The 27,373-nt window shown below is 41.7% G+C and overlaps 1 protein-coding gene across 3 annotated transcripts; it reads right to left on the minus strand.

Annotated features, from left to right (window-relative positions):
- Positions 1-11,468: 11,468 nt before the first annotated feature.
- On the minus strand, positions 11,469-27,019 carry LOC310635298 (acylamino-acid-releasing enzyme-like). Of its 3 annotated transcripts, none has more exons than XM_083354089.1 (22): positions 26,949-27,019; positions 24,939-25,068; positions 24,057-24,183; positions 23,354-23,444; positions 23,000-23,075; positions 22,417-22,574; positions 21,389-21,526; positions 20,499-20,590; positions 19,991-20,031; positions 19,784-19,905; positions 18,721-18,781; positions 17,934-18,031; positions 16,059-16,110; positions 15,791-15,879; positions 15,467-15,605; positions 15,243-15,326; positions 15,066-15,146; positions 14,560-14,648; positions 13,954-14,144; positions 13,771-13,873; positions 13,556-13,662; positions 11,469-13,346 (listed from the first exon to the last, which is right to left on the minus strand). In XM_083354089.1, the coding sequence occupies exons 1-22, from the start codon at positions 26,958-26,960 to the stop codon at positions 13,244-13,246; spliced, it is 2,184 nt and encodes a 727-aa protein (XP_083210215.1). In that variant the 5' UTR covers positions 26,961-27,019; the 3' UTR covers positions 11,469-13,243. The 3 variants fall into 3 exon arrangements, with proteins under 3 accessions (XP_083210215.1, XP_083210214.1, XP_083210216.1); XM_083354088.1 differs by having other exon boundaries at positions 26,904-26,982; XM_083354090.1 differs by lacking the exon at positions 26,949-27,019 and adding an exon at positions 26,101-26,151.
- Between the last annotated feature and the right edge of the window lie 354 nt (positions 27,020-27,373).

Here is a 27,373-nt window from a genome sequence, read left to right on the forward strand (position 1 = left end):
AACTCTCCAACCACTCATTCCCTCTGATAGAAAAGCTTGGGAGGAAATAGTCCTGCAAATACTAAAGGGACTGCAGATGGGAACAATTTTTTCCAACTGATTCCTACTGTCACTAAACTTGCATGAAAGTCCAAGAAATCTTTCAGTAGTGACAACAGTAGCAACACAGTTGAACTGGAGCACAGTAGGAATGTCAGACTAAGTACTGAATGACAGTATTTTCAAGCAGCGTTTCAAGCTGTTTTCTTATTTTAAAGGAAATGCAATTGCATGGCTTCAATTCACTAATTTCCTACCAAATTCTAAGCCAATTAGATTTCCTCCTATTTCTTTCCCTTCAAAGGAAGAGCTGGAAGAAAACTGAATGAATGATTGATGCCAGGTGAGATTTTTTTTTAAATCATGCTACCAGCATGCCTCATGAACTGAATTTTACACAATTTCTAACAGTGTAGATTTCCACTTTGTTTCCAAAGTTTTTGATTGTTTTCACTTTTTTTCTGACACAAATGCTTTACGATTAATAGAATTAAGAATGATCCATCTGGAAGTAGCAGCATAAACGTGGGTGGGGAGTTAACGTGATAACATCTTGCCCCAGATTAACAAATGCACGTAAGAAGTATTTTCTATGTAATGCGAAGTTATCCTTGCATACCCACAGCATCTGTTATGGGGTCATTGAATATTACCTATTCAAAGTATGGGAACAATGTATAGAAACTGCACTTATAAAAGAGGCAAAATATCAAGGGCCATATTAAAGCTCAACTGAACAGAACAGTTTCCAAGACCCAGCCTAGCCTCCCACCCTGAATATTTCTCTTTAAATATGCTTCTGCAAACCAAAAGACAATGTAATAGTTCTTTAGTGGACACCTGGGATATTGTTTTTGTCTTCTTCCCAATCTAACTTACCAAGCTGCATTATACTAACCTGCCCAGGGGAGAGGTGCCCTGGGATGTCTTCTAGCACTGAAACGTCACTGGTTTCAATATTCAACACACATAACACAGGGACACTTTTGTCCCCCAGTGCCTCTCCCCAGTTGTCATTGTACACAAACCGCTCATTCTAGAATGTAATCAGACCAATTAGTATTTTAGAGAGCTATATATCTGTAGTCCTTCACAAGATAGACAAAGACTAAATACAAATACTACTACAATTGTGTTGGGATTGAAAGGATTGAACTGTGACATCACCATTGCCTGGGAGAGGCCCAGTTGGGGGCTCCTTTCACATCCCAGTTAAGCTGCCCATTGAAGTAGAACCCATCTATTTGGGATCACCCGTTTTCGAACTGCTAGGTTGGCAGGAGCTGGAGCATATAACAGGAGGTCACGCCATTCCGTGGTAACAATTGGATCTCAAACGCGGGCCTCCCAATCACCAACCCAGTATCCTATCTTCATGAGCACTCCTTTTACTGAATATAAATTATAGCTTCCCCACCCCCAAGGCTTGATGCATGAATCACACTAGTAAGTCTGGATAGTGGTCAAATTTGAAATCTAAAATTTGCAAATTATTTTCTAGAAGCCGAGCACAATGATGCAGTGCTGTGATGAATTTTGTACAATTCTTCTTGAGCTTACATTTGCCTCTAGATACATGGAGAAATTCAACATGCAACCGGCCAAAAGAAAGGTTTTATAATGTTCTTATTACAGTAACTAATGCTTCGATCAGTTCTTGGTTGATTGGATATTTTAACAAATTCCATGCAAGGTTGTTTTTGGAGATGACTTGGAAGCTGCAGCTGATAAGAATGCAGTGGTAATATTGTCAGCAGGTCAACCTGTCTGTTGAGCCATGTCTATTTTGAAGTTGCTGCGTGGGTTACCAATAGGCTCTTGGACCGTAAGATACTTGACATAGTTCAGTTATTTGAATGAATAAAACAAATAAAAAGAAAGGTAAACCTTTATGGCTTTCTTTATTTACCTCCAGCCCTTCAGTGAATTCCTCTTGAGAGAAATATTGTTGTTTTGCAGAGTGCCTTCTCTCTGCAACATACACAATCTGATTTTCTGAATTGGACCAAGCAAAGCATCGAAACTGCTCTGTGGTAGGATAGAAATAGGAAATAACATGTGTAGGTACAAGTTTGCAGGATCACCTGACCAAACTAAAAAAAAGCTAGCAGAATTTATATGCTGATTGTAAACTGTGGGTCACAAGTTGCCTGAATTGATGTTTTCAAAACCACTAAAGGGAACGGACATTTGATTCCTGATTCATATATCTAAATCCTAATGTGATTTGTTTAATTTGCACTTAGCTGAATCTACCCACTGTGGCTTGTGAAGCAAGGATTGCGCATTAACACAATTCATAAATTTAGCCAGTAAAATGAATAAACAAATTATGGCTTAATGTACTGTATGAGCATTTATTGTAATCCACAATCTTTAAACTGAGAAGTATGGTAAAAACAGCACCCAGTATACTTACCAAAACAACAGGAGAGGATCCAGATCATCATTTTGTTATGTTTACTAATATAGTGAGTTATTGGACCTTAAGCTTTTGGGGGCCAACAGCCCAGAATAAAGGTTCCAGGATTATACATAGGTTACAAGCATTTAAAATGGATTATGTGCATTATGCAGTTTAGAAGGCAATTACATAGGCAGTTACTTAACAATAGGCTAAAGGTAAGAAATTAGATGAGATTGCAATATTTTTAATAATTACATACAAAGTTCGACTCATTTCTTTGTCATAATAGGAATTGTTGTGATAAGAGTGAGTTTCAATTGTCATTTGTCCTTGAGATACTGCATCTCCTTGGTTACCTGGAACTTCTATCTGCATCAAAAGGGCCCCTTCTTTTACTGTATTTAGCACTATTTTACAGAATTCTAAGCATTTAAGATAGCTTTGAAGCTAAAATGCTATGAAACCAAGTTATATCTATCACGTATGGCAAAGGGATTTTTCTCAGGTTGCAAGTGGATCTGTTTTACGCACTAGAAATTTCTTCCAGAGAAATGGTATATAGATGTTTTAAATAAAGCAAGTAAATGAAACAATACAACACGATAGCAGTTCCTACTATCCTTAAATGATTATGGCTGTTTCACTTAGTTTTAGTATATTGTTGGTAAAGACAAACAGTAACCAAAGTTGAAAATTACCATGTGCTTATACAACTATTGTAATTTATGTTAAATTGTGCCTTTTGTAAGAAAAGACTCTTTTCTTATAAATAGACTATTTTATGCAAATGTTTCATGCTTGTCACATTTTGTTAACTGAGAGGTAGCATGTTCAGTAAAGACAGAGAAGAAATCTCAAGTAACATAGCTTGGCTTTTGAGGGCTTGCATTCTAAACTCTGGTTTATAACATTAAAGTTGTGTAAATATGGCCTATCTTGTGGTGCAATTAGAGAATTCCTCATCCCTTTTTTAGAAGCAAATGCTGCTTCTCAACTACCACTATTTCTTTGACACCAGCCAGAAATATTGAATTCATTCTTTCTGTAGCAACAGGAAGTTTTTATTTTATGCAAAGGACTTAAAGATAAATTAATGGATTACTGTATGAAAATTGGTGTTTAATGAGGGGACTTGAATGAAGTAATTTGTTCAAGAAAGGCTAGAGCCTATGAGAAAGTTATTTGGAATTTAGCAATAGAAGACAATTTTGAAATTGAACTATGTACGTGTAATTGTTAAAATGTATAAACTTTTATTGAAACTTGAAGTGAATGTATGATAAAATGAGCTAAGAACTCTGGAAACAATATACATGCAGTGAGAAAATATGTGGTTAAATTATCTAAAACTTACATTTTGTTATAATCTAAAAGAGATTATTTTATAAAATGATGTACCACTTACATATTGGAAAATTGTCTAAATTATGTAAAAGATACTTCACGTTTATGTTAGAAATATAGACAACATGAAGGATCATTTTGTTATGCCTGGTAGATTTGTAAAAAAAAGACAAGAATTTTTTGTGTTCAAATATATATGATTATACAAAATAATTTAAAAGTCAACATTCAGTTGAAACCAGAACTTTTCTTTCTGGCCTGAAATAATGGACAGCCAATTGGAAAAGAAACATGGAAGTTTTTAAAAAAAATATAATTACTGGTACGAGACTAGACTCTGAGATATCCACAACAAAGGAATAGTTGGTGAAGATAAACTAGCAGAGATGGAAAAATTAAGTTGTTTGATTAGAGGATAAGCAATGCTATATTTATCAGTGGCTGAAAACCGACAGCTGACAGAGACAATTCAAGGTTGCTTTCACCAGTGGCTGACCGTTCAACCCTGGATAACCTTTTTCACTTCGAGGCACCTCACCTTCTTGACTGGCCTGAAGCTCTAGAGAAACCCAAAAGCTTACTTGACCCCCATCAACCTTCTATAATTTATCAACCATGTATTGACACCCCCCTCAACTTTTATTGACCCCCTTTTGAGCTTCAGACGTTTATCAACTCCTTGGATAGTCTGGTTGACTCTTGGGGATCAATACTGACTACTTTGGGGAACCCTGGTCTAGACCTATACTTGCTGTGAAAAAAATTAACCTGCATGGCCGGGGAGATTTGTGTTTCGCAAAATATAGCACTGTAGCCGGATTAACACAATTAACTTGACAAAGCAGCAGGAAAGTATGGGTGATATTCACGGCAGGATTTCACCCAGTATCCGCTACCAAGATCTGAAAGTCTGCAATCTCCAGGCTGCAATAGCCAGCAAAGCTCTTTACAAAGACCACCATCTGCGGAAAAGGCAAGAAAAAAGAAAGTATACAATACTAGACAGCTAGGAGAACTCATTCTGGCACTGGGAAAGGGATGTTACTAGGAAGAAGGAGCATGATCAAGTGCTATGCTGGTAGAGAGCAGAGCTCACAGGACTGAGGAAGCACCACTGCTAAGCCTGCAGAGAGCAGCATGCGGCCAAGCCTACTATTACTGCCCTTACCATCTGTGTACACTTTGCCATGTTTATCCAGCGCTGTGAGATTGATATTTCTTACCCTCCCATTGTTGCTCCAAACCTGCTGGGACACAGAAATCAGTACAGGGCAAAACCTGCCACCACACACTGAGGCCAAAGAATCAACAGGCTCATCAGAATTCTCCCTCCTGGTTCTACTGGTATCACTGAAAAAGTTGTGAATGATGAGGGGCTCCAAGGAAATGAAGGATGACTGTGAATTAACACAGAACTACTTGGAATTCATTTTCCTACTAAGATCTGTAACTCTAGGTCAGGGGTGTCAAACTCAATTTCATTGAGGGCCGCATCAGCATTGCGGTTGCCCTCAGGGGGCCGGGTGGGTGTGGCCTGGGTGGGCATGGCCTACTGGGTGGGCGTGGCTAGAGTGCGTATGGCCTACTGGGTGGGCATGGCCAGCTCTACATGGTTCGCATCAAGGGTGCCTATGGGGGCCTGGGCAGGAGTGGGACAGATCTGAGGGTCTCTGGGCCAGGGCCAAGGCAGTGGGGGCCGTTCCCTCACTGTTTCCAGGATGGCTTCATGGGCCACATGAAACTACTTTGCGGGACGGATCCGGCCCCCGGGCCTTGTGTTTGACATGTCTGCTCTAGGTAGAACAATTACCTTTCATAGTGGGACAAGCACAATTTATATTCCCAGTACATTACTGTAAAGGACCAGTTTCCATATATATTTGACCCTAGCTATGCAAACCTTATACAAATTTCTTAGATCAAAGCCCAGCAACTACAGTATAGGGTTCATTAAGCAAATATTTTATTTGTCCTTATTGAATCTCCTGAGTCTGTATCTGACTTTTATGTTATAGCTAAGGCTGCTATACCTATACCAGTCAGTTTCAGCATGCAACATTTTCAGTGCTGTCCTTGCTCTTTGCAGGTAAGAAGAAACAGCCGTGAATAGCATATACTTTACCTCCAGAACCTCCTGTTTCTGCCCCATTTCCAAATAATGGGTGAGAATGGCTTTATACTTCCCAGTGGGAGACATTCCAGTCAGCAGCCTACATTACAAGAGAAAAGAGGGTGCCACATAAACAGGAGAGCCAACTTGGAAGCAATTTCCCAGAAAAGCATACAGGTAAGTCTATTCCTTTCTATCTACTTTAGAGATCCAAAGGGGAGAAAATTCATGGTTGATGCCTATGCAATCCTATAACCCCTACCACCTCTGGCCAAAGAATTTCAGGTAGCTGAAAGCCCTTTGCTGTGAACCTGAATGAAGTGTAATCAATAGATATTGGACTGGTGCAACATGAAACTAAGTGTGCTCGCAGTTAATGGCAGGGAGAAATAAGACTTTGGAACTCTTATCACCCATCTTCATGGTTACGAAAAGCTAATTATCCTTACTCTAATAACTTTTCTACTGTATCTGATTAATCATAAACTACAGTAAGTGGTGGCCAAGGTGTTTCAGGGTCTACCTTACTTCCACCGTTTGTATCCATCCTATGAAGTCAGATAAGGGGAGAACGCTCTGGGTATTTTTAGTCTTCATCAGCAAACAAGAGTTCTATTTGTGAGATGGGCGACCATGTAAATTGATTTAAATAAAATAAAATAATAAAATAAGCTGAGCAGGAACTTCTAAAGGAGAAAGACATGTGGAAACATAGATGTTTTACATACAGATTGTGAATCTCAGCTGGCATACCAACAGGAGTAACAGAAAGAATTGCTCTGCTATCATGGTGAAGGATATATTGGCGACTGAATCGCAGTTTCTGATGGCGCTCCAGATCTGAGTGGCGCCACTCTGCAGAAAAGAAGGAAGTTGAGTGAGAAAGCTGATGCGTGCCCAGGTTTCTGGAATATAATATTGTTGTCTTTGAAGTGACTAATATTTTATACTTTACCATTTTTTTACTTCAAATATATTTTTAAAAAGTAATGTGATAGCCCGCTTAGAAATATGGCATAGTTATGACTGATGATGTGCCATCAAATCAATGTTGACACAGTGAACATATCAATAGATTTTATCCAGAAAGTACCATCCCCAATGGGTCTTCCAATGGTGCATCCATTACCAATACAATTCGGCCTTTATCAGATACCTTTTCTCTTTTGATATCTCTGATAACTTAAATGAAAGTGAGAACTGAGTCAGGCTAGTCTGATACTGTATTGTTCTTATATGAGCTGCTAGGTCAATTGGTCTTGTTGTCTTGGTTGTGGTAGAAGTTCAGACAAGAAGCTATACTGTTTCATATTTAACAAGCTTTGATCTAAACTCTAAAACTCAGCTTCTCTAAAGCCGGGAACATTTAGTCTTAAAAACCTACTTGAGGAAATGAACAGTAAAGTGATTAGGTGCCCTCTAGTCATTTCTGACTCCTAGTGACTACACAGATAGATCTTTTCCATGATGATTTATCCCTAATCTGGTCAATCAAGTCTCCCACAATGCACTCATTGCCACTATAACTTAGTCCATCCACTGCTTGTTGTCCTCTTCTTCTCTTTCCTTCCACCTTTCCAGAAAGTTGAGTCTTTGGATATGTGTCCTAAATAGAATAATTTGAGCATGATCATTTGTGCCTCCAATAAGAACTGTGGGCTGATTTGTTTGGTAATCCGTTAGTTTGTTTTCTTGGCCATCCGTGGTATTCTTCTGCAATACCAAAGTTCAAAGGGATCAATATTCTTCCTAACCTGCTTCTTTAAAGTCCAACTTTTACTTCCATAGATGTCACAGGCTGCACAATTTTGATCTTTGTTAAGTACATTGTGGAATTTGATTATTATTTTCCAAGACCTTCATGGCAGCTGCACCAAATGCTAGAATACAGCCTGTTTTTTGACTGATTGTTCCTTTACTATTGATGGTTGATTTTAAAAGGTAAAATCTCTCTACCACCACTTTGATACTTTCGTTGTCAATTGTAGGACTGGTTATTCCACCCGTTGTCATTAGTTTGGTCTTCTTTATATTTAATTTTAATGCCATTATTTTGTTATGCTCTTTGACTTTTAATATTAGATTTACAGATCTTTGCATTTTCAGGTGTTAGGGTTATCAGTAAAGTGGATGTGACAAAACAAAATTAACACTGGAGGTAAACCTACATTTTATTTTCCTACTCAACTCACAATCACAATCTCCCCTCCTCAAGATTCCGTCATCCTCAGTCACAACTACAGAAGGCACAGGCTGGACAAAGTTTCTCCAACTAGTAGACTATTCATCAGTTTGGCCTTCTGCCAGCCCATTTTCCCATCTGTTTGCAAAATGCAAAAAGTATTTCAAACGTTACCTCGTTCGTGGTACCATAGTTCAAGAAGCCGGCAAACCGAGGGAACCTGAAAGCTATCCCTCTCCCTTCCTAACATAAACTACAGGTAGTCCTCGACTTACATTCACAACTGAGCCCAAAATTTCTGTTACTAAGTGAGACACGGTTGTTAAATGAATCTGGCTTCCCCATTGGCTTTGCTTGCCAGACGGTTGCAAAAGGTGATCACATGACCCCGGGACATTGCAACCGTCATTAATATGAATCAGTTGCCAAGTCTCTGAATTTTGATCATGTGACCATGGGGGGGGGATGCTGCAACGGTCGTTAAGCGTGAAAATTGGTCATAAATCCCTTTTCCCAGTGCTGTTGTAACCGAACAGTCACTAAATGAACTGTTGTAAGTCGAGGACTACCTGTACTCTGAGGGCCAGGACCGGCGGAGTAAGAAACAGGGATTCTAGTGAACTGGCTCACCCGTGTAGAGGGGCAGGCACTTGGCGCCACAACGGGCAGCAACCTCGGGTCCGACGCTGGCATAAGTGACCGAGGGAAAGCGGCTGACTTCCTGGTACACGGCCCCGATTCGGCCAGACAGCTGGGGAGAGAGAGAGAGAGAGAGAGCAGTGGCGTAGCGTGGGTTGTCAGCACCCGGGGCAAGGCAAGTAATTTGCGCCCCCCTAACCCGTGGATTTTAGCACTCGAGTCTCTTCCACTAGATTAGTTAAAGAAACCCTTACCCCCCCTAAGCACGTGTATTGTTTGTTATGAAAATACTGATGTAATTAAAGTAAAATGCATCTAATGCGCCCCCCCCAGATGTTGCGCCCGGTGCGGCCGGCCCCCCCTGCACCCCCCACGCTACGCCACTGAGAGAGAGAGAGAGAGAGAGAGGGAGGGGGAGAGAGAGAGAGAGAGAGAGAGAGAGAGAGAGAGAGAGAGAGAGAGAGAGAGAGAGAGAGAGAGCAATCAAGCCTTGCAGTGGGCTAATGCCTCCTTAAGTAACTTCAGCTGCCTGCAATTATTGCAAGTTCGAGTCCCACCAGGCTCAAGGTTGACTCAGCCTTCCATCCTTCCGAGGTAGGTAAAATGAGGACCCAGATTGTTGGGGGCAATGAAGCTGACTTTGTAATAATGCCGCTTGGGGTGTGTGTGAAAGCCCTAATAAGCAGGCATATACATAGAATGAAGGCTACTGCTAAGCTTTTAAGCCGCCCTGAGTCTTCGGAGAAAGGCGGGATATAAATGGAATTAAAATAAAAAATAAATAAGTGGCCAAGGCAGCAACGACGAGTTTGGGGGGGGGCGCCTCCTTAGGAGCTGCTCCTCCGTTTCTTCTCCACCGTCCCGGGCCAGTTCTGCCTCCCTCCCTTCCTTTACACTCCCCTCCTCAAAGTCGCCCTACCGCTTCTCTCGCGCCTTCCGAGCTGCACGCCATGCGCCCACTCTCTCTTCTCCCGCCGCCCGAAAACTTGTCAAGCTCTGGCAGAGCAAAAGCCGTGAGATCCAGCCGCGTCCGCTCAGCGGCAGAAAGGCCAACGCTGCAGTGCCACAGCGGGCACGAGATAAGGGAAAGCCGCGGTGATTGGCTCCGCCAGATGGCAAAGGCGGGACCAGCACCATCTCGACCGTCTTCCTTAACGGCCCGGGGGCAGAGGGCGACTTTGGCCCCTGGCGCCCGCGGCACCTGGGAGGAAGGCAGTGCGTTGCTTTCCCCTCCGCCCTTTCTTCTCCTGCAACCGTCCTATCTAAATGTCCAGTCGCGGATATTTTGCTTCCCGGGCTCGTTCACACAATCCGCCCATCACTTGTCAAAACAGCAAAACATGGAAACAGGGAGGAGGACAGGCGAAGGGAAGGCGGAGAGGAAAAGTAGAGAGATTTTCGTGTCGTGGGTACACAGTAGCGTGAAACCAGCAGCGTGGCTAGCATATGTTCCGGTGTCACGTGAACCTAAAAAAGCTGTAATGGAATGAATGGACTACAAGAGGATGGGACAGTGTGCAAGCATGCAATGTAGTTTTTGCCAGAATCGAAAAAAAATAAAAAATAAAGTAGGCATCCTAAGAACAACAACAACAAAACCCCCATCCATAGAAGTAGGGCCACCATAATTGTTGAAAAACCAGCATTTATTCTACTTGGCAAATTAATCTTTATTTTTTTGTTTTTCCTCTTTGAACTGATTTTCATGCCAGCTGCTTGTAGATGTACACTATCCATTTCAGTTCACCAGTTACAAGAATCGGGCATTATCACAGTACCAGAATAAGCCTTTTTTCCTTTCTCTTTTTCACCAATTACCCTTCATCTTGTGTCTTTCCAGGCAAAGATTCTCTGATTTGATTGATTTGTAAAGCACTCTAGAAGTTGTTCTGGTAGAAGAGAAGGAAATACATTCAACACGGAGGCTAGAGTCTAAGTTCAGTTGTGGAGAATATAATCTGTTTATATTATCCTATATGTTTGAATATTACGGTAGTAGCTCTGGTTGGTAGTTGGGCTGTGGGTTTCATCTCTGACCTTGGCGATTTGGCTGCAAATATTTAGTCTCCATTTGGGGTGGACATCTTCAAAGCACACTGAAGATGTCCCCCGCCCCCAATGGAGACGAAACGTTTGCAGCCAAATTGCCAAGGTCGGAGATCAAACCAACAGCCCATACTCTATTAGAATATAAATGGCACAACCCCAATCTATGTTAATTATTTGATCAGAGGAAACCTTGTGTATCTTATGTGTGTTTGAATACAGGTAGTCTTTGACTTATGTCCAGATGCTTGGTGACTGTTTGAAGTTACAATGGCACCCCCCCAAAAAGTACTTATGATCTAACCCTGAAGTTCAGAGTCACATGACCATGTTAGGCACTTAGCAATAGCCTGCAATTTTGGCTATTTGCTGTGTCTTGTGGTCACATGACTGCATTTTAGGATGTTTTTGCTGAAAATTGGCATTTTTGTTTTCAGCAAAATGGCCTTTAGTGAACAATGGGTTTGTGTTATGACTGTATTCACTTAATGACCATTGCAAAAAAACCAGGTATAGTGAGGTGGTGAACGGCTTTACTATGTTACAACTTACTGGGTAGGCAACTTACCACTCTTTCAGTTGTAAATTGAGAACTACCTTGGGCAAGCTCCAATATGGTTGTAGACTGAGGACAACCTTGCACTGTATACGCTACTGGTATATATGTATGACACACACAAGTTCACCTAGCTAAATTGCCCATGGTAACACCATGTGCATCTCCTTCAACACATTTGCTTTTGCCAGAAAAGTAAACAAGGGACAGGAAATATCCAGATCTGGAAGCAAGTGGCAAAGATCAAATTGTTATTTCAATAAAAATCTCAACAAAATTTCATTTATAGCACATTCTTATAACCCATGGCCTGCAATACATTACTCAGTGCAGCATCACTACAAACCAAAAATAAAGCAGTGCAGTGTGAAACAACACAACAGAGACTGAAGTCCTTGTTCAAATCACTGGTCTTCAGTAAATCAGAAACTATCCTGTGAATTAGTATATTTTAATTTAACCATTCTTTGCATTCTTTCAGATGGAAAATGATGAGATTTTATAAATAGAACAAGTAACAGGTTATTTTCTCATTTAGATTCTTTTAAATAATTCATTCTCTGTGAAAGAATGTGGGATGTCCTATTTCGTGCGAGGAAAAAATAGACATATATCAGAGCTAATCATACTGTTAAAAAGGCTTATTACTAGATGTTTGTGCACAGATTGCAGTGACAGTAATTCTTTGGTCTGGTAGTGAATGATTTTTCCTTCCTAGATAACCCTTAACATGCTGTGACTTACTACTACAGCTATTAAAGTTCACTGTCAAATAGATTCATAGAATCAGATTTGGAAGGGACCAAAGAAGTCACCTAGACTAATCTGCTGAGTCTTGCATCCACCATAGTAGGTGTGATAGATGAGCTTCCAACTTGAAGACCCTAGTAAAGGAGAACTTACCGCAGGCTGACAAGTAATACAATCAGGAAGTTCTTCCTGACGTCTAGCCTGAACCTGCTTCACTGTAGTTTTAACCTTTAGTTCTGCTTCTGCCCTCTGGGCAAACAGTGTAAATCAGTTCTCTCATCTGTGAAACAATTCTTCAGATATGTGATGACTGCTATCATATCTTCCCTTAGTTGTCTCTCTAGACTAAACATGATTTCCAGTTCGTTCACCATCTTGGTAGCCCTTCTCTGAACTTGCTTCCGTGTTACTATGCTGTTTGAAACTCAGTTCTCCAAAAGGGTGTTGACAAGAGCAGAGTAGATTAGAACAGTTACTTCCTATGGTCTGGACTGTGTTCCTGTTAACACACTCTGAGATAGCATTTGCCTTTTTAGTAGCTGCATCACATCCCTGGCTTTGTTTAACTTGTGGTCAAGAAGCACGCCCAGATTCTTTTCACATACCGTACACCACAAAATCAGACTTCTCTAATCCAAAGCCATCAAGAAACTTAATTTTGTGAAGCATAACTTCATTAAATTTCAGGTTAATGATTTTACATCACTTCTCCAAAATACTGCATTCCAGTCATTCCCAATCTAAGTATTTAAACTACATAATTTGGATTTATAGAAATTAATAAGATTCATCTCAAGAATACATTCTGCAGCTTGATTTTTGAAATTCATTCTTTTCAGTTTAGCTCCAATCATTTAAACGGCATTACAGAGATTCTAATACCATCTAATGAGAATATTTATCATTGCTCCAGTACTTGACCATTCTGCATAGTTACCCTAAGGGTGATATTATTGATAAAATGTTAAATTTGGCAAAATGATATATTTGGCCTTTGTAGCTTCTCGTTCTAGCACAATTGACAGGCCTAGAGGACGATGTTATGTGCCCGTTCAGACTTTGGAGACTAGGGATCAGCGTACCAATCAGCTACTAGAAGGTCTTTCAGACTGAAGAGACTTGACTTTCTGTTAGCTGGCCTCAACCAAAAAGAGTAAGCTTCTGGAATTGTTAGTTCAAGTGACGGAGAAGCCAAAGTGCAATATTCATGAAACCGTCTGCCTCAGCTTCCACACTGGATAGTGCATGGTTATCACTTGGATACTGCAACATCCTAGAAATATAAAGAGACACAGGCATCAGCTAATATTCAATTACTTGGCCGACATTTCCTTCCCTATCATTATTTCACCCCATCTTCTGCCCAGATTATAATTTTCCTTCCCTCCCCCCCATTGCATGTATTTCTATTCTCCCTGATCTCGTAACCTCATGGCCTCTTGTAGACCCCCAGTTTTTGCAAGTCTACCCCAAGATGCTTACCGGGTTGGAATACCCCTGGACTTAAGTGCACGATAATATTCCAAGCCTTGCTTGGGGGGAACACGCCTATCTTCTTCTCCAATCAATAGGAGAACTGGTGCTTGAACCTAAAGGGAAAGAATGTAAAGTGGAAATCAGAGCACTGAAACTTAGGAAAAAATATGAGAATCTGAGAGTAATGGATATACAAAAAGAGAGGGAAGGATGTGTTGTACCTTGTCAACATACTGCATAGGTGAATGAAGCAGCATCTTCTCCCACTGTTCAGGAACTGGGAGAGCAGCTTGGTCATAGGGTAGCCCAACCTCAGTCAAGCACCTAGAAGAAGCCACAGAGCAGGCATCAGTAATGATAGCCTCTGCTCAAAAGAGAAAACATTGCTGATCATAAATACTCACCAATCAGGGATATCGGTGCTTCCAATCATGGAGGCCATATTGACTACAGGATTCCTGGTCACACAGGCTTTATATGTGCCAGGGTACTGGCCAATGAGATGACAAGATAAGAAACCTCCATGAGATCCTCCAAGCAAAGCTACTCTCTTTGAATCCAGAGGTTCTTTCTCTAACATCTGCTCTACACAGAACTACAAGGAAAAGATTTACAATTACTAAAGGAGCAAGGACTACGGCATCTTGAACAGACATATGGACAAAGCAATCCACTCCAAATGTTTGGCTGAATTCTGATAAGAATATGATAGACTGTCTCAGTGCCTACCTTGAAAAGTACAACCTACATTTGGCTAGCCCCTTGTGTTACTGTTTCCTGTTCTTGTATATATAAGAACATATATATTACACACATCTCTAGAGGAGGTACAGTCTTGCAAGAATGTCACACTTATCCTACTGAGAGTTTTATCTGGCAAGGGAATATAAACAGCCATTCTCCTTGGGTGACAATTGAATCTCCTTCTTGCTACAGCAAATATCTACATTTCTCCATGTAGTGAAGGTTTCAAACACTCTTGTTGGAAATGGAGGAAGGAACTTTCTTACCTGCACATCTTTGACATCCTGGAAACCCACATTTCCTGGTAGTGAATCCACACTATCCTGGCCAAAGCCCAAAGATCCTCGATAATTCACTTAAAGGGAGGAAAAGCATAATATTAAGGTAGCCAACCTTTCTCTGGTTTCAAACTTATTTGCCTTAGCAAGATTTCATTGCGCAGAACAATGCCTCCAATAATGTTAGAAGCTTTGGATTTTACTATTGGAATCAACCTTGACATACTCCCAGTGTCAAAAGACTCCAGCTTCTTGTGAATATGATTGTGTGGCTGAGTAGAATATGCCCATGGACATCTGGAAGCACAGATGTTGGGGAATAATAAAATATTGTCCACATCAAGATTACTGAACTGACTATCATAGCACTATACTCTATCACTGCTTGCTTAAAGGAGGATCTGATGATTACCCAGGGCATGTACCTCTGACTACAGTCCTTATGCCTGATGACCCAGCGGACATCTTGGTGTCTGAAAGAGATTATTACTCACCCAATAACACAGCAAATCCCATTCGGCAGAGCACTGCTGGATACAGCATCCAGGTGGTGGTGAACACTGAATGTGGGCCTCCTTTCAAGAAAAAGAATGGAGTCAAGCTCAGATGAATGATGGGGGAATGACGTTACAGTACCAGGATAAGGGAAGGGAAGAGAACAAGCAACTTACCATGTGGTGACACCACTAATGGAAGTTTGCTTTGCTCTGGTACCTGAGTGGGCTTGAGTAGTATGGCTTCAAAATCCAGACCTCCTGGGAATACAGGTAATAATTTGCAGGTTAAGGAAAATCACTACCAGTGTCTCAAATGTTTCTGTACAAAAGCAACTCAAATTGAAGCATAGAAATAACAGATGGTTACATTGGTCCAAGTTTCCCCTCAGCATACTCACTGTATTGGGGATTGTCTTGATCGGGAGAAGGTTGAAGAATATGGACATCCCAACTAATACCTTGAATTGGGCTGGTTTCTTCCAGACATACCCAGTTCACCTCCGCTTCCTTGCCTGCAGGAGGCAGAAAAGCTACCATCTGCAGAAATATAAATTATTGATATCCAGCATTAGATCCTATGTTATTTGATCAATAAAATTTGGATATGCAGAATTTAAACTGATGTTGGGTACAAAGCACAAACATTTTTTATTCATGACATTTAAGCTGAAGGATTTCTAACATAGGTTCCTTTGTTAAATATCTAGCCACACAGAACTTACAAGCATAGGAGGAGAGTTAGGCGTGGAGAATCTGGCCACCATCAGATCTCTGTCAATGGTGAGCAGCACCCAGCTTCCAAGAGAAGAACCTAGTTTAGGAAAGGAAAAAAAATCAATGTTCCTGTCAGGATAACCTCCATATTCAAGCAGAAGTATGCCTAATTTGCCAGTCTGGTTATAAGCTAATATATTAGCATTTTTTCCCCATGAGATGTTTCAGCTAGGTAACGGCATCCAGTTACTGAGATAAGGAATTTTTTTTACTTACTGTTGGTGAGTGAACGTACACTTTTTGATGCCATATCCACCACAATCAACTCCTAGGGGAAAAGCAGCATATGAAGGATCTACTGTACATATATATTTATATATTTCTCACACCACAATTTATAACAAATTAAACATGTAAGAATAGTACAGAAGAGAAAGGAAAATAAAGAAAAGACAACAAATGCCAGGATGCACATAACCCATAACCACCTCTATAGATGTCATTATGTCATTATAATCCTAGATCAATTCGGAGACTTCCATGTGACTTAAAGTTTAGATTATTCCTTGATTCAACAGACCTAATACTTAAAGATCATCTGGAATAAGGGTAGGCAACCTTAGCTCTTTTATGACTTGTGGACTTCAACTCCCAGAATTCCTGAGCCAGTAGGCTCAGGAATTTTGGGAGTTGAAGTCCACGAGTCATAAAATAGCCAAGGTTGCTTACCCCTGATCTGGAAGAACCTTTTTTAAATTTTTTTGTTTATTTGTGTATCAAGCAAACATTAAGTCAATAGCGATTTACATCACATTGCGAGGAGCAAATAAGCTTGTCCTGCTACATATAAGAAAGCAACCACAAAGAAAGGAGAAATTATTGCATATAACAAGTAATAAAGTTCAACTAATAGCTCTTTTTGACATCCAATTGTACCATTGACTCCAAGACAAATAATAATCTGTGTCCCCTCGTCCCCTTAACATCATAGTGAGCCGATCTGATTCCGCACAGTTCATTATTTTCTGAATTACTATTTGGTCGGGTGGGCTAACATCCATCTTCCAATATTGGGCTCACACCAATCTTGCAGCAGTGGTTATATGTAACAACAAGTACCACGTAGTTCTGTTTATATTTCGTGGTCTTATCCCCAATAAAAATACCTCAGGACACAATTGTATATGGTATCCCAGCATCTCACTTAGCCATTTCTGAATATTCTTCCAGAAATTCATAGCCTCTCGACAGGTCCACCATTGGTGGAAATATGTGCCTTCTTTGACACCACATTTCCAACAAGTTGGGGATGTTCCCGGAAACATTTTGGCGAGCCTGGCCGGCAGTAAATGCCAACAATATACCATTTTATATATATTTTCTTTGTATGCTATTGACCGTGTTAACTTAATGTTCTTAACCCAAATTTCGCTCCACCTCTCAATATCTATTGAGCAACCTAAATCTCTCACCCAGGCATGGATCAAAGCCTTCGCGCCCTCCTCAGCTACTTCCATAGCCATAAAAAATTTATAACACTTAGATAAGATCTTATCATCCACTCCCAACAAAATCCTATCCAGGGTATGGCGCTCTCGACAAATTCCAGGCCTCTGCCTGTCCTTCGTGTATTTACTACTAATTTGCAGATAGGTCCACCAATCTAAATTTAACCCTTGTTCCTGAAGTGATAACTTTGCTTTTAAGTTCCCACTTAGATCTAATAACTCTTTATAAGTCAACTTTTTCTCAAAATTGTATAAAGTCGGATAGATCACAGCTTCCAGGGGTGAGGCCCAAGCTGGCACTTTATTATAATATATTTTCCTAATTCTGGCCCAGATCTCAATCAAAACTCCACGTAAATAATGTTTAGTAAAGTATTCTGGGGGTCTACCTCTTTCCCACCATAGGTGGGCGTGCCACCCCTGGAAGAACCTTTAGAGCAGGCATGTCAAACTGCCGGCTTGCGGGCTGGATGCATCACGACAAAACCGCGCCCTTCCCATTTCCGGCAATGGGGAAAAAGTCATGATACGTCACGCAACGTCACGCGTTTGACATGCCAGCTTTAGAGGTTAACCAGATAGGATAAATTTAGCTTGTGCAAAATACTCTTGGCTCAGCCTAACAATCCAGCAATATCCTTACCTGCCTGCTGCGCTCAGTGGTGTCCAGAACAACTCTTTGACTGTCTGCTGCCCAGCAATGCTCAGGCAGTGCTGTGCTATATATTCCAGCAAATCCATCTGCAAGAGAGAACAAATTCATGCAGGCAGCAGCTGTTTTCATGAAATTAGAAAGGCTCCATTGGGAACTATACTTCACCAGATTCTCTAAATGTTCTGCATTCCACATATTTAGGATAGACATGTGCAGGTGTTCACAAATCCCCTTTTGTTTATCAGATCTCAGATCTGGCATTTTCCAGTTTGTTTTTTTTGGAACACCCCCCCATCTTTCACCCAGATTGGCCTATCTGAATAAGAAATATACTTATTAACGTGACAGCTAGTAAGGGATTCTTTTCAACTTTTATTTTTAAAGAAAATATGACATATGTATGGGTTGGGCTTTATTTATTTCATAAGTATTTCTTTTTTAAGCACTTCCTAGACTGGCAATGTAAACATCTTAACATGATCCTTCCAAGAAGGGCCAGGGAAGGGATGAAACCTCTATAGAAAATACTCAGCAGCACTATAAGTAAATCAGGCTTTCCAAAGATTGAAAGATTCCTGGAAGGATTCGTGGAAGGAACCCTGAAGTCATCCCTTGCATTAAAAAAGTGAATGCCATTTCCCAGCCATTAAATGATTTCTTGTTTTTAGAAGGCAGAATTAAGGATAGATTTTTGTGGCTAATGCTCCTCCCATCACAGATTCATCTGGAGCAAAAAATCCATAGTTCAGAATGCCATTTGTATCGTATTACTCACCCTGGATCTGTCGAGGGACAATATCCACTATCACAGAAGTGAGCTTTGTGTACCAGTCATACTGAAAAAAAAGGTCAAAAGACATCAAACTGGGATGTGGCAGGAACAACAACCTGGCCTATATTTTACTTCGTGTTCTCAAATTAAGAAATGTCATGGAAAGCCATGTTGCTAACCACTAGGAATCAGAATAGAGTGAGGTAGTGTATGAATGAGAATAGTGTGAGGTAGTGTATGAATGAGAAAATATATACAATAAATAAAGTGATACTGAAATGCTTCATAAATCTATTGACTTATTTCTCCTGCAGCAAAAGATATAATCACTTCCAAGTTTGGAAGACCAAACAAAATTGTTCCATGTAAAAAAAACTTGACCTCATTCTTCTTACATTGATTTGTGCTTTAGATTGTAAGCCGCCCTGAGTCTTTGGAGAAGGGCGGGATATAAATGGGATAAAAAAAACAAACTTTCATTACAGACTTCTGCCTCCATTTCTCTCACAAGGTTGTTGAAGAAGCAACCCTCCTGATCCATAACAGCCACACAGAAGTTCCTAGTCTAATCAGATTAAACTAACTCAGGATCATTTAGAACAGGGGTGTCAAACTCAATTTCATTGAGGGCCACATCAGCATTACAGTTGCCCTCAGGGGGCCGGGTGGGTATGGCCAGGGTGGGCGTGGCCTACTGAGTGGGCATGGCTAGAGTGCGTACGGCCAGCTCTACATCATTGGCATCAAGGGTGCCTATGGGGGCCTGGGCAGGAGTGGGACAAATCTGGGGGTCTTTGGCAGAAGTGGGGTCTCTGGGCCAGGGCCAAGGCAGTGGGGGCCGTTCCCTCACTGTTTCCAGGATGGCTTCATGGGCCACATGAAACCACTTCGTGGGCTGGATTCGCCCCCCGGGCCTTGTGTTTGACATGTCTGATTTAGAACAAGGACCACAAAATATTTGAGGTTCAAAGTCCTGTATAAATTAAAGACTAAATAAACGACTTGGCTAGATGCAATCAGGTTACCTGAAATTGTTTTGTGCCAATAGTTCAAAATCAGTGCTCACCATGCAGATACGGCTACACTGCTGATGAGGTCCAGAAGCCTGATTCTCCAGATATACAATGCGACATTGGTCTGGGCTCAACCGTGGAGACCAAATGGCTTTGTTATCATCTGACAACAGTTCTGCAGTAGGAGGGGAGGTAATGAATTAAGAGAAATCACCACCAGCATACATTGACTGAGAGATAAGATGGATTCCTGTACTCACCACACTGACTGCCTGTCAGATCGACATGGAAAAGTGATGATCTGGGGGCAGAAGGGAAACAGCTGGTGGTAACGTAGGAAGGGATTATATAAGACTGGTCAGGAAAAGGGTAGAGAGATCCCTTTCTTTTAAAATTAAGCTACCATTTTATTTAACCCTTAAACAGAAAAAGGAATAGTCAGCCTTGTCCAGCTGACACCCCCCCGCTCATAGCAAAGCAATTATAATCTTAGAAATGGACAATACTAGAATGAAAAAATAATCCTTATGTACGCTGGGATGTTGCTTCATCATACTGGAGGGCAGATACCACAAGTCATGAAGACCATAATACCCTTTCAAGTGCTATTTTTGGAGACAACCAATGCTGTACCCCAAACTATCCTGGGGAAAAGAACTTCTAAGTTTTCCTGAGTTTATCTGTTTACTATTGGATTTTCTACACTTCTTGCAGTCTAAACAGTCAAGTCCCACTTGGATTCCTCCTCAGTTTCTAAAGGAAACTCACCTGCGATTGATGCAGTGTTTCAAGCCTAGACGGAAAGGCTCGTGATACCAGCCAGTGAATACCACTCCTGTGTCACCTGGAGTCCAGAAAGCCTTTGAAGCAGAGAAGACAATGTTAAGTTTGAAGAGGTGGGCAAAGTTAAGATTTTACTTCAGAAATCATCTTTCAACCTAGAAAGACAGGGTAGTTTGAAAAAAACCCACACCAATATTTGCACTGAGTGAACAGGAATCACAACCCATCCCTTTGTCTGGGAGTCTGATATGGGAGATTTAAGATGCTATTTCCAGAAAGATGATTTCTTTGCCTGCCAAAGGATGAATCTTTCATTCTATTGCAGGTTTTACTTCTTCCATTCAATTGTGCCCAATTCTCGGCGACTGCCTGGACAAGTCCCTGCAGTTTTCTTGGCAAGGTTTTTCCAAAGCGGTTTGCCATTGCCTCCTTCCTAGGGCTGAAAGTGACTAGCTCAAGGTCACCCAGCTGGCTTTGTGCCCAAGGCGGTACACCATCTAGAACTCACAGTCTCCCGTTTCTAGCATGATGCCTTGACCACTTCACCAAACTGTTTCTCTTCGAGGTAGTTGTAGCACAGCTATTATATTCTTTTCAACAAGATATAGCAAACGTATATACATTCAGCCATAATTAGACTGCAGGTAAAAATAGGGACCACTACGGTGGGAAGGTAACAGCGTTCCATGCGCCTCTGGCATCTAATCATGCCGGCCACATGACCACGGAGACGTCCTCGGACAAACGCTGGCTCTTCGGCTTTGAAATGGAGATGAGCACCGGCCTCTAGAGTCGGAAACAACTAGCACGCATGTGCGGGGGAACCTTTACCTTTTTAAATCAACTATCCCACATCCCAAGTGCTCTGTACTGACCTGTCCAGGTGAGATATGTTCTGGAACTCCTCCTAGCACAGAAACATTGTTGCTCTCAATGTCCAATACACACAGTACAGGGATACTCTTAGCTACCAGAGTTTCTCCCCAGTCTTCATAAAATACAAACTGCTCTCCCTAAGAAAGGCAGAAAAACAACATAAAAACAGAGCTCCCCTGAGATACTTGGCATGCTAGCAAAAGGATTTTCACCTATCTGGAAGATGGCCATGATTTGCAGTACTCGCTCTAACCTTACATCTGTCAAGATCAAGAACGTTTTAAGGCATACCTTTCTTATAGATGCAATTTCACAGGTCACAGCATCTTAAGAGTAAACTGCTGTAGAAGATAGTTGCTACTTCAGATCAAGCCAAGATGCAAGCATCAGATTCCCAAAGCATCACATATTAATGCTGTTTTCATGACGGTAAAAAGACTGTGATGTTTTCTGCTGGAGGCTGATATCAAGAACTGCACACCTAGCAAACAGCTAACTTTCAACCAAAAGAACAGGCAACAACATGAACACTTCTTAAGAGACAGGATGCTATCCTGAACTTGAAAATTAGGTTCGTGGCCGATTTAATGACTTAAACACCAAAGCACTCAAACAGACCTATTCAGGCTATCAAGTTGCTCTTTAAAAGTTAGTTCTCGCACTGCTAGTAAGTTAAGCAGCAGTTACCAAAAGAGTGAACAGATGCAGATGCTCGTAAAAATAAAAAACCCTGCATACATGGAAATGGGAGGTTTCAACCTCCTCTACTCTACGACTTTAAGAAATTGGAAGTGTTTTGTCACTATAAATTGTCAATATATTGGAGGCTCATTTGAAAGTCAGAGATTTATTGAATGTTGTACAACTTCCCTTTGATGGGTGGATTACTAATCAGAGTTCTGAAAACTTGATTTTGCATTTATCTCCTGCCCAGATTGTTATAAGGGCAGCGTGACAGCTTTTCCAGATCAAGGAAAACAGAAAGGTTGGCTTCCTGGGAAATCATAAAAGAGAATTTCCACCCCACCTTTACTGCTTTGTCTCGTTCAGTCTTGGCCAGTTCCTCTTCAGTGTTCAGCTCAGGGGCTCTGGGCTTAAAGAAAGACTCTGTCTTGGGACGCTTCTTTTCTGCCACGTAGAGGAGGTGAGTCTCTGAGTGTGACCAGGCCAAACAGCCAAACTGATCTGGCAACAGGAGATGATACCCAGTAAGCTCAAGCGTACGCATTTTCTTCCCTAAGGCAGCATCCCATTAGCTTCTATCAGAAAGCAACAGCCTGGTGGGCATAGTTTTAAAATCTTTCTATCACCCAAACATGATTTTGGATTTTCTAAGCCACACATGTCAAACGTGCGACATCGCATGATGTTGCGCAATGTATCGGGAAGATTTTGCCATTGCCGGCAATGGGGTGGGCGCGGCTTCCGCATGACGCATCCGGCCCGTGAGCCGGCAGTTTGACATTCCTGCTCTAAGCCATCCCTCAAATATAGGTATTAAAAGACTCAAGACTTTTTTTTCCAAGATTAACCAAGGTTTTCCTATCATTTACCATTATCTGGAGCTGGTTTCTTGCCTCTTAGAAACTGAAACTTATAGAAAGCCTTACCGTCATCATATACTTGGCCATGCTTCTCTAGAGCTGTCAACTCGATGCTCTTCACCTTCCGGTTTTTTCCCCACACCTATAGGAGCAGAGACACTTCAGTTTAAGTCACAGAGCTTCTTCCTCACTGAAGTCACTAATTGCTTCCCTGACAGTGCCCTTAGGATGGGGGAAAACTGCAGAGTTTCCTTTCCTGCAGGGAAAATAAATCAAAGCCCCACAAATCATAGCTGCTGCAACATGGCTTCCACAGACAGAAGCAATTTAATGTGATAAAAGTAGAAAGAATGAAGGACCCCTATTGCTCCCCCCAAGCCATGAAGCCTTACTGAGCAGGAGTGAAGCAGGCAGACATACCTCTAAAAACTGTTTTTCCTCGCCTTTGCTATTGCTCATCTTTCGCAGAACGGCTTTTTGAGTCCCACTTGGAGAATCCCGACTAAGCAGTCTAGGTGGAATATATATATATAGATGTATAATATATATTCTATAAATATAGAACCATAAAATCATAGGGCAAAATGGACCTAGGCATCTTTTTATTGTTTGTATCCTGCCTTTATTATTTTTACAAATAATTCAAGGCAGTGAACATATCCAATAGACCAGGGGTAGGCAACCTCGGCTCTTTTATGACTCATGGACTTCAACTCCCAGAATTCCTCAGTCAGCATAGCAGGAATTTTGGGAGTTGAAGTCCATGAGTCATAAAAGAGCCAAGGTTGCCTACCCCTGCAATAGACCTTTTTCCTCCTTCCCCCCCCCCCCGCATAATAACAAATCTGTCATGTGGGCTGGCCTGAGAGTGAGTGATTGGCCCAAAGTCACCCAATTGGTTTTCATGGTTAAACTGGGACTTGAACTCACAATCTCCCATTTTCTAGCTTAGCGTCTTAACCACTAGACCAAACTGGCTCTTCAAAACTGGCTTTTAAACAATCCCCTGCCCACAGTGGGAATCCTCAAATTAGTCCCAATAAATGCCTGATCAATTTAAGTAATATATTTCAAATGTTTCTTGGGTCAGCAGCAAGGAGAGGCCAGTGCAGTCTAGACTTACTCTCCTTTGACTTCAGTGCAATTGCCAGAGGGGCCAGAATAGATAATGGACTGGTTGTCATGGAAAACGAGGTATTGACGGCAGAATTTCACATTTTCAGCTCTTTCCAAGTCCCGCTGTGACCACTCTGTAAGTAAAGATTTTACTATTATATGATTTACATAAAGAGTTCTACTTCTGTTTAATCCAGCACAATAGGAAAAATCCTCCTTATTGAATGAGAAGAATCACTATCAGGACTGGATTCACACACTGCACCAAGTTATCAAATGGTTTCCTTAGTCTAGGTTTGAAGTATTGTGTAACCTTCCCAATGCAATTGATAAGCCATGTGCTTTGATTAAGGAAATTGTCACTCATTATGCTTTCTTTAATAAAACAGACTCTTTTTTTAGTGCGGTGGTTTTTTAAAAAGTCCACCATCATTCAATAGGGGAAACACAAAAGAAATTATAGTTGGCAGTAACAACCTATCCTTCTCATCTTCTGTCTGCAATAGAAACTGTTACAGTTACTGTTTTTGAGTTTTAATCTCTTGGGATCATCAGGAAAGAAGAGAGACGTCAATCAAACACAGAGCTAGAAAAAAGTAATGCTTATGCTTAATCTGATTTACTTTGTTTATGGCAGGCATGTCAAACTGCCAGCCCGCGGGCCAGATGCGTCATGCAGAAGCCGCACCCACCGCAGCTCCAGCAAGGGGAAAAAAGTCGTGATACATCGCGACATGTCACGTGATGCGGCAAGTTTGACACCTGTTTTATGGGATTGAGGGCCCAATGTTACATTTGACCCTTGATAACAATATTGCACAATAGATATTTAAATTCTATGGAGCCAAATATAAACCCAGTGATGTGGGTTCAACTTTAAATAGCTTACCTGTATAAATATTGCAATGTTTGCCACCATACTGAGTTGTTACCTCGGGTCCAATACAAGCATGGGAAAGGGAAGGGTACTGGCTCAGATCACGGTACAAAGCAGCTATTTCTTCTGTATCACCCAGCAACTATACGTTACAAATATAAAGAAATAAAGGACCATAATTAGTTGGGATGGACTCAAGAGAAGGGTATCAGCAGCATGTTTGCAACTAGCCAGTTGCTCAAGTTAGCAATCAACAGTTAAGGAGCAAGCCATAAACAGTAAAGGAACTATGTCACAGACTAATACTTGTTACAGCAGCCACAAAACCCTTGGAAAACATAAATGGCATGATGTGTCTATACCTACAAAGACCAGAATCATGGAAGCCATTCCCTGTGACACTCTATGGAAGTGAAAGTTGGACTTTGAAGAAGGAGGATTGGAAGAGTATTGAGGCATTTGAATTTTGGTGTTGAAGATGTCTGAGAATAGCATGGACAACCAAGAAAACAAGCCAATGGATCATTGAACACATCAACCCAGAGTTCTCATGTGAGGCACAAATGACGAGGCTCAAATTATCCTACTTTTTTTGGACACATTATGCAAAGACCCAGCTTTCTGGAGAAGGCTCAAATGCTGGGAAAGGTGGCAGGGAAGAATATGGCAGAAGCAAGATGGATGGACTCAGTTACAGTGACAATGACTGCATCCTTGGGGTCCTGAAATAAAAGATTAGGGATAGATTGCCATGGAGAAAATCTATCGCTAGGAGTCCAAAATGACTTGATGGCACGAAGTCAAGTTATAAAAATTGTTTGAGTGAAAAGCAAGGGTCATTAAATGAATGAGCTGGGAGCACTATAGCAGTTTGCACTCAGCAAGCTGGGAAGTATTGGCTCTCGATATAACAAATTTTGGCCTTTTGCAGAGCAAGAGGTTGATTTTATCAGTAGTTCCTGACCTTTATTCCCTCCCAAATAAGTGGAATTATCACCATGAAGGACAGAATTATATCACTGCTGTCCTTTGTGTTTATCTTTTTGTACATACTTGTCTTTATCTTTTTGTACATGGTGCGTTCAGATGAAACTGCCGAACTGAATCCTAATGTGGGAATGAATGGAGTGAATTGGCCAGACCAAAGCTACTTGCAAACTCAGCCCCACCTCACCTCATTCATTGCCACTCAGCTGGTTCACCAACACGAACCAATGGATAGAAAACAGTTACTCTGAAATGCACAAATGATAACAGAAGTAGTAACAGGAATATTAAAATACATAAAATGGGCAACAGGGGACTGGTCCTGAACGCCGTTACCACATGTCCTGCTCTAAGAGGAGCAAGCAATCCCAAAAGAAAAGTGCAAACAACGCATATTTAAAAGTAGGGTTTCATTAGGACTGCGTCAGCACAATCAAGGTAAGTTCAGCTCATGACATCTTTATTCTTCTGAGGATAAAGAGACCCCATTTCACGGCTATGAGAAGAGACTTTTTTCAATGGAAAAGGAGATAAATTGGCCTTCTCCGCTGGTAACTTTCCCACGGCAAGAAACCATAAAGCAGGGGTCTTCAAACTTGGCCCTTTTATGACTTGTGGACTTCAACTCCCAGAATTCCTCAGCCAGCTTTGCTGGCTGAGGAATTCTGGGAGTTGAAGTCCACAAGTCATAAAAGGGCCAAGTTTGAAGACCTCTGCCATAAAGGAAAGGGTGTCGCTACGCATAGAGAGGTTTCACTTGTTGAGCTGCCCGCTATGTGATGTTAAGAAGGTACCGGAAGAGAGACCAAGGCAGGCTTTCCCAGGAATAACAAGAAAGGCGAAGAGACATACCAGACTTCACGTTCCCTATTCCCCCCACCCCATCGCTCTCCCTCCAAGCGGAGAGAAAGAGCTACTCACGCCATCCCCATCCCACTACGGCCTTTGGGGAAGCGCCGTGCAATGCGCACCAGGGAGCTGCCTACCCACCCGCCGTTCACTGACACGCGTGTTCGGCCCCTGCCGATCCCTCACCGGGGGCTCCATGGTCCTCTGATCGTCGCCCCGATCCCCGAGAAGTCACGGAAGCTCCAATTCGATTCCCGTCGAGGAGGAGGAGGAGGAGGAGCGGCGCCTTTGAGCTACTTTGTTATTATTGGCTCTGGGCCTGTCCGTCAAACAGAGCCAGCCCGTAGAGAATTAGCTGGCAAGCTTTTCCTCTACCCGGAGAGGCGATTGAGCCCCAGCAGGGCGGGCGGAAAGGCGGCTGGGCGGGGACGCGCAGGCTTTTGATTCCAAGGCATCGTGAGTTCGGCGTCCTTGGCCCAATCCGCTCAGAAGAAGGGCGGGGCTTACTTTTTTCGAAGCCAGCAAACCTTGAGCCCAGGGGTAGGCAACCTCGGCTCTTTTATGACTCATGGACTTCAACTCCCAGAATTCCTGAGCCAGCATAGCTGGCT

This window comes from Vipera ursinii, assembly GCF_947247035.1.
Source record: "Vipera ursinii genome assembly, chromosome: 2".
Lineage (NCBI taxonomy): Eukaryota > Metazoa > Chordata > Lepidosauria > Squamata > Viperidae > Vipera > Vipera ursinii.

What these genes read in the sequence shown, in the direction of transcription:
- LOC310635298 (XM_083354088.1), bottom strand. Translation starts at nt 26,960, where the DNA reads ATGGAGCCCCCGGTGAGGGATCGGCAGGGGCCGAACACGCGTGTCAGT. An exon ending in CGCGTGTCAGTGAACGGCGG is followed by an intron (nt 25,069 to 26,903) that starts GTGGGTAGGCAG and finishes TGTAACGTATAG; the next exon opens with TTGCTGGGTGATACAGAAGA. An exon ending in TCAAGACAATCCCCAATACA is followed by an intron (nt 15,327 to 15,466) that starts GTGAGTATGCTG and finishes CTGTATTCCCAG; the next exon opens with GAGGTCTGGATTTTGAAGCC.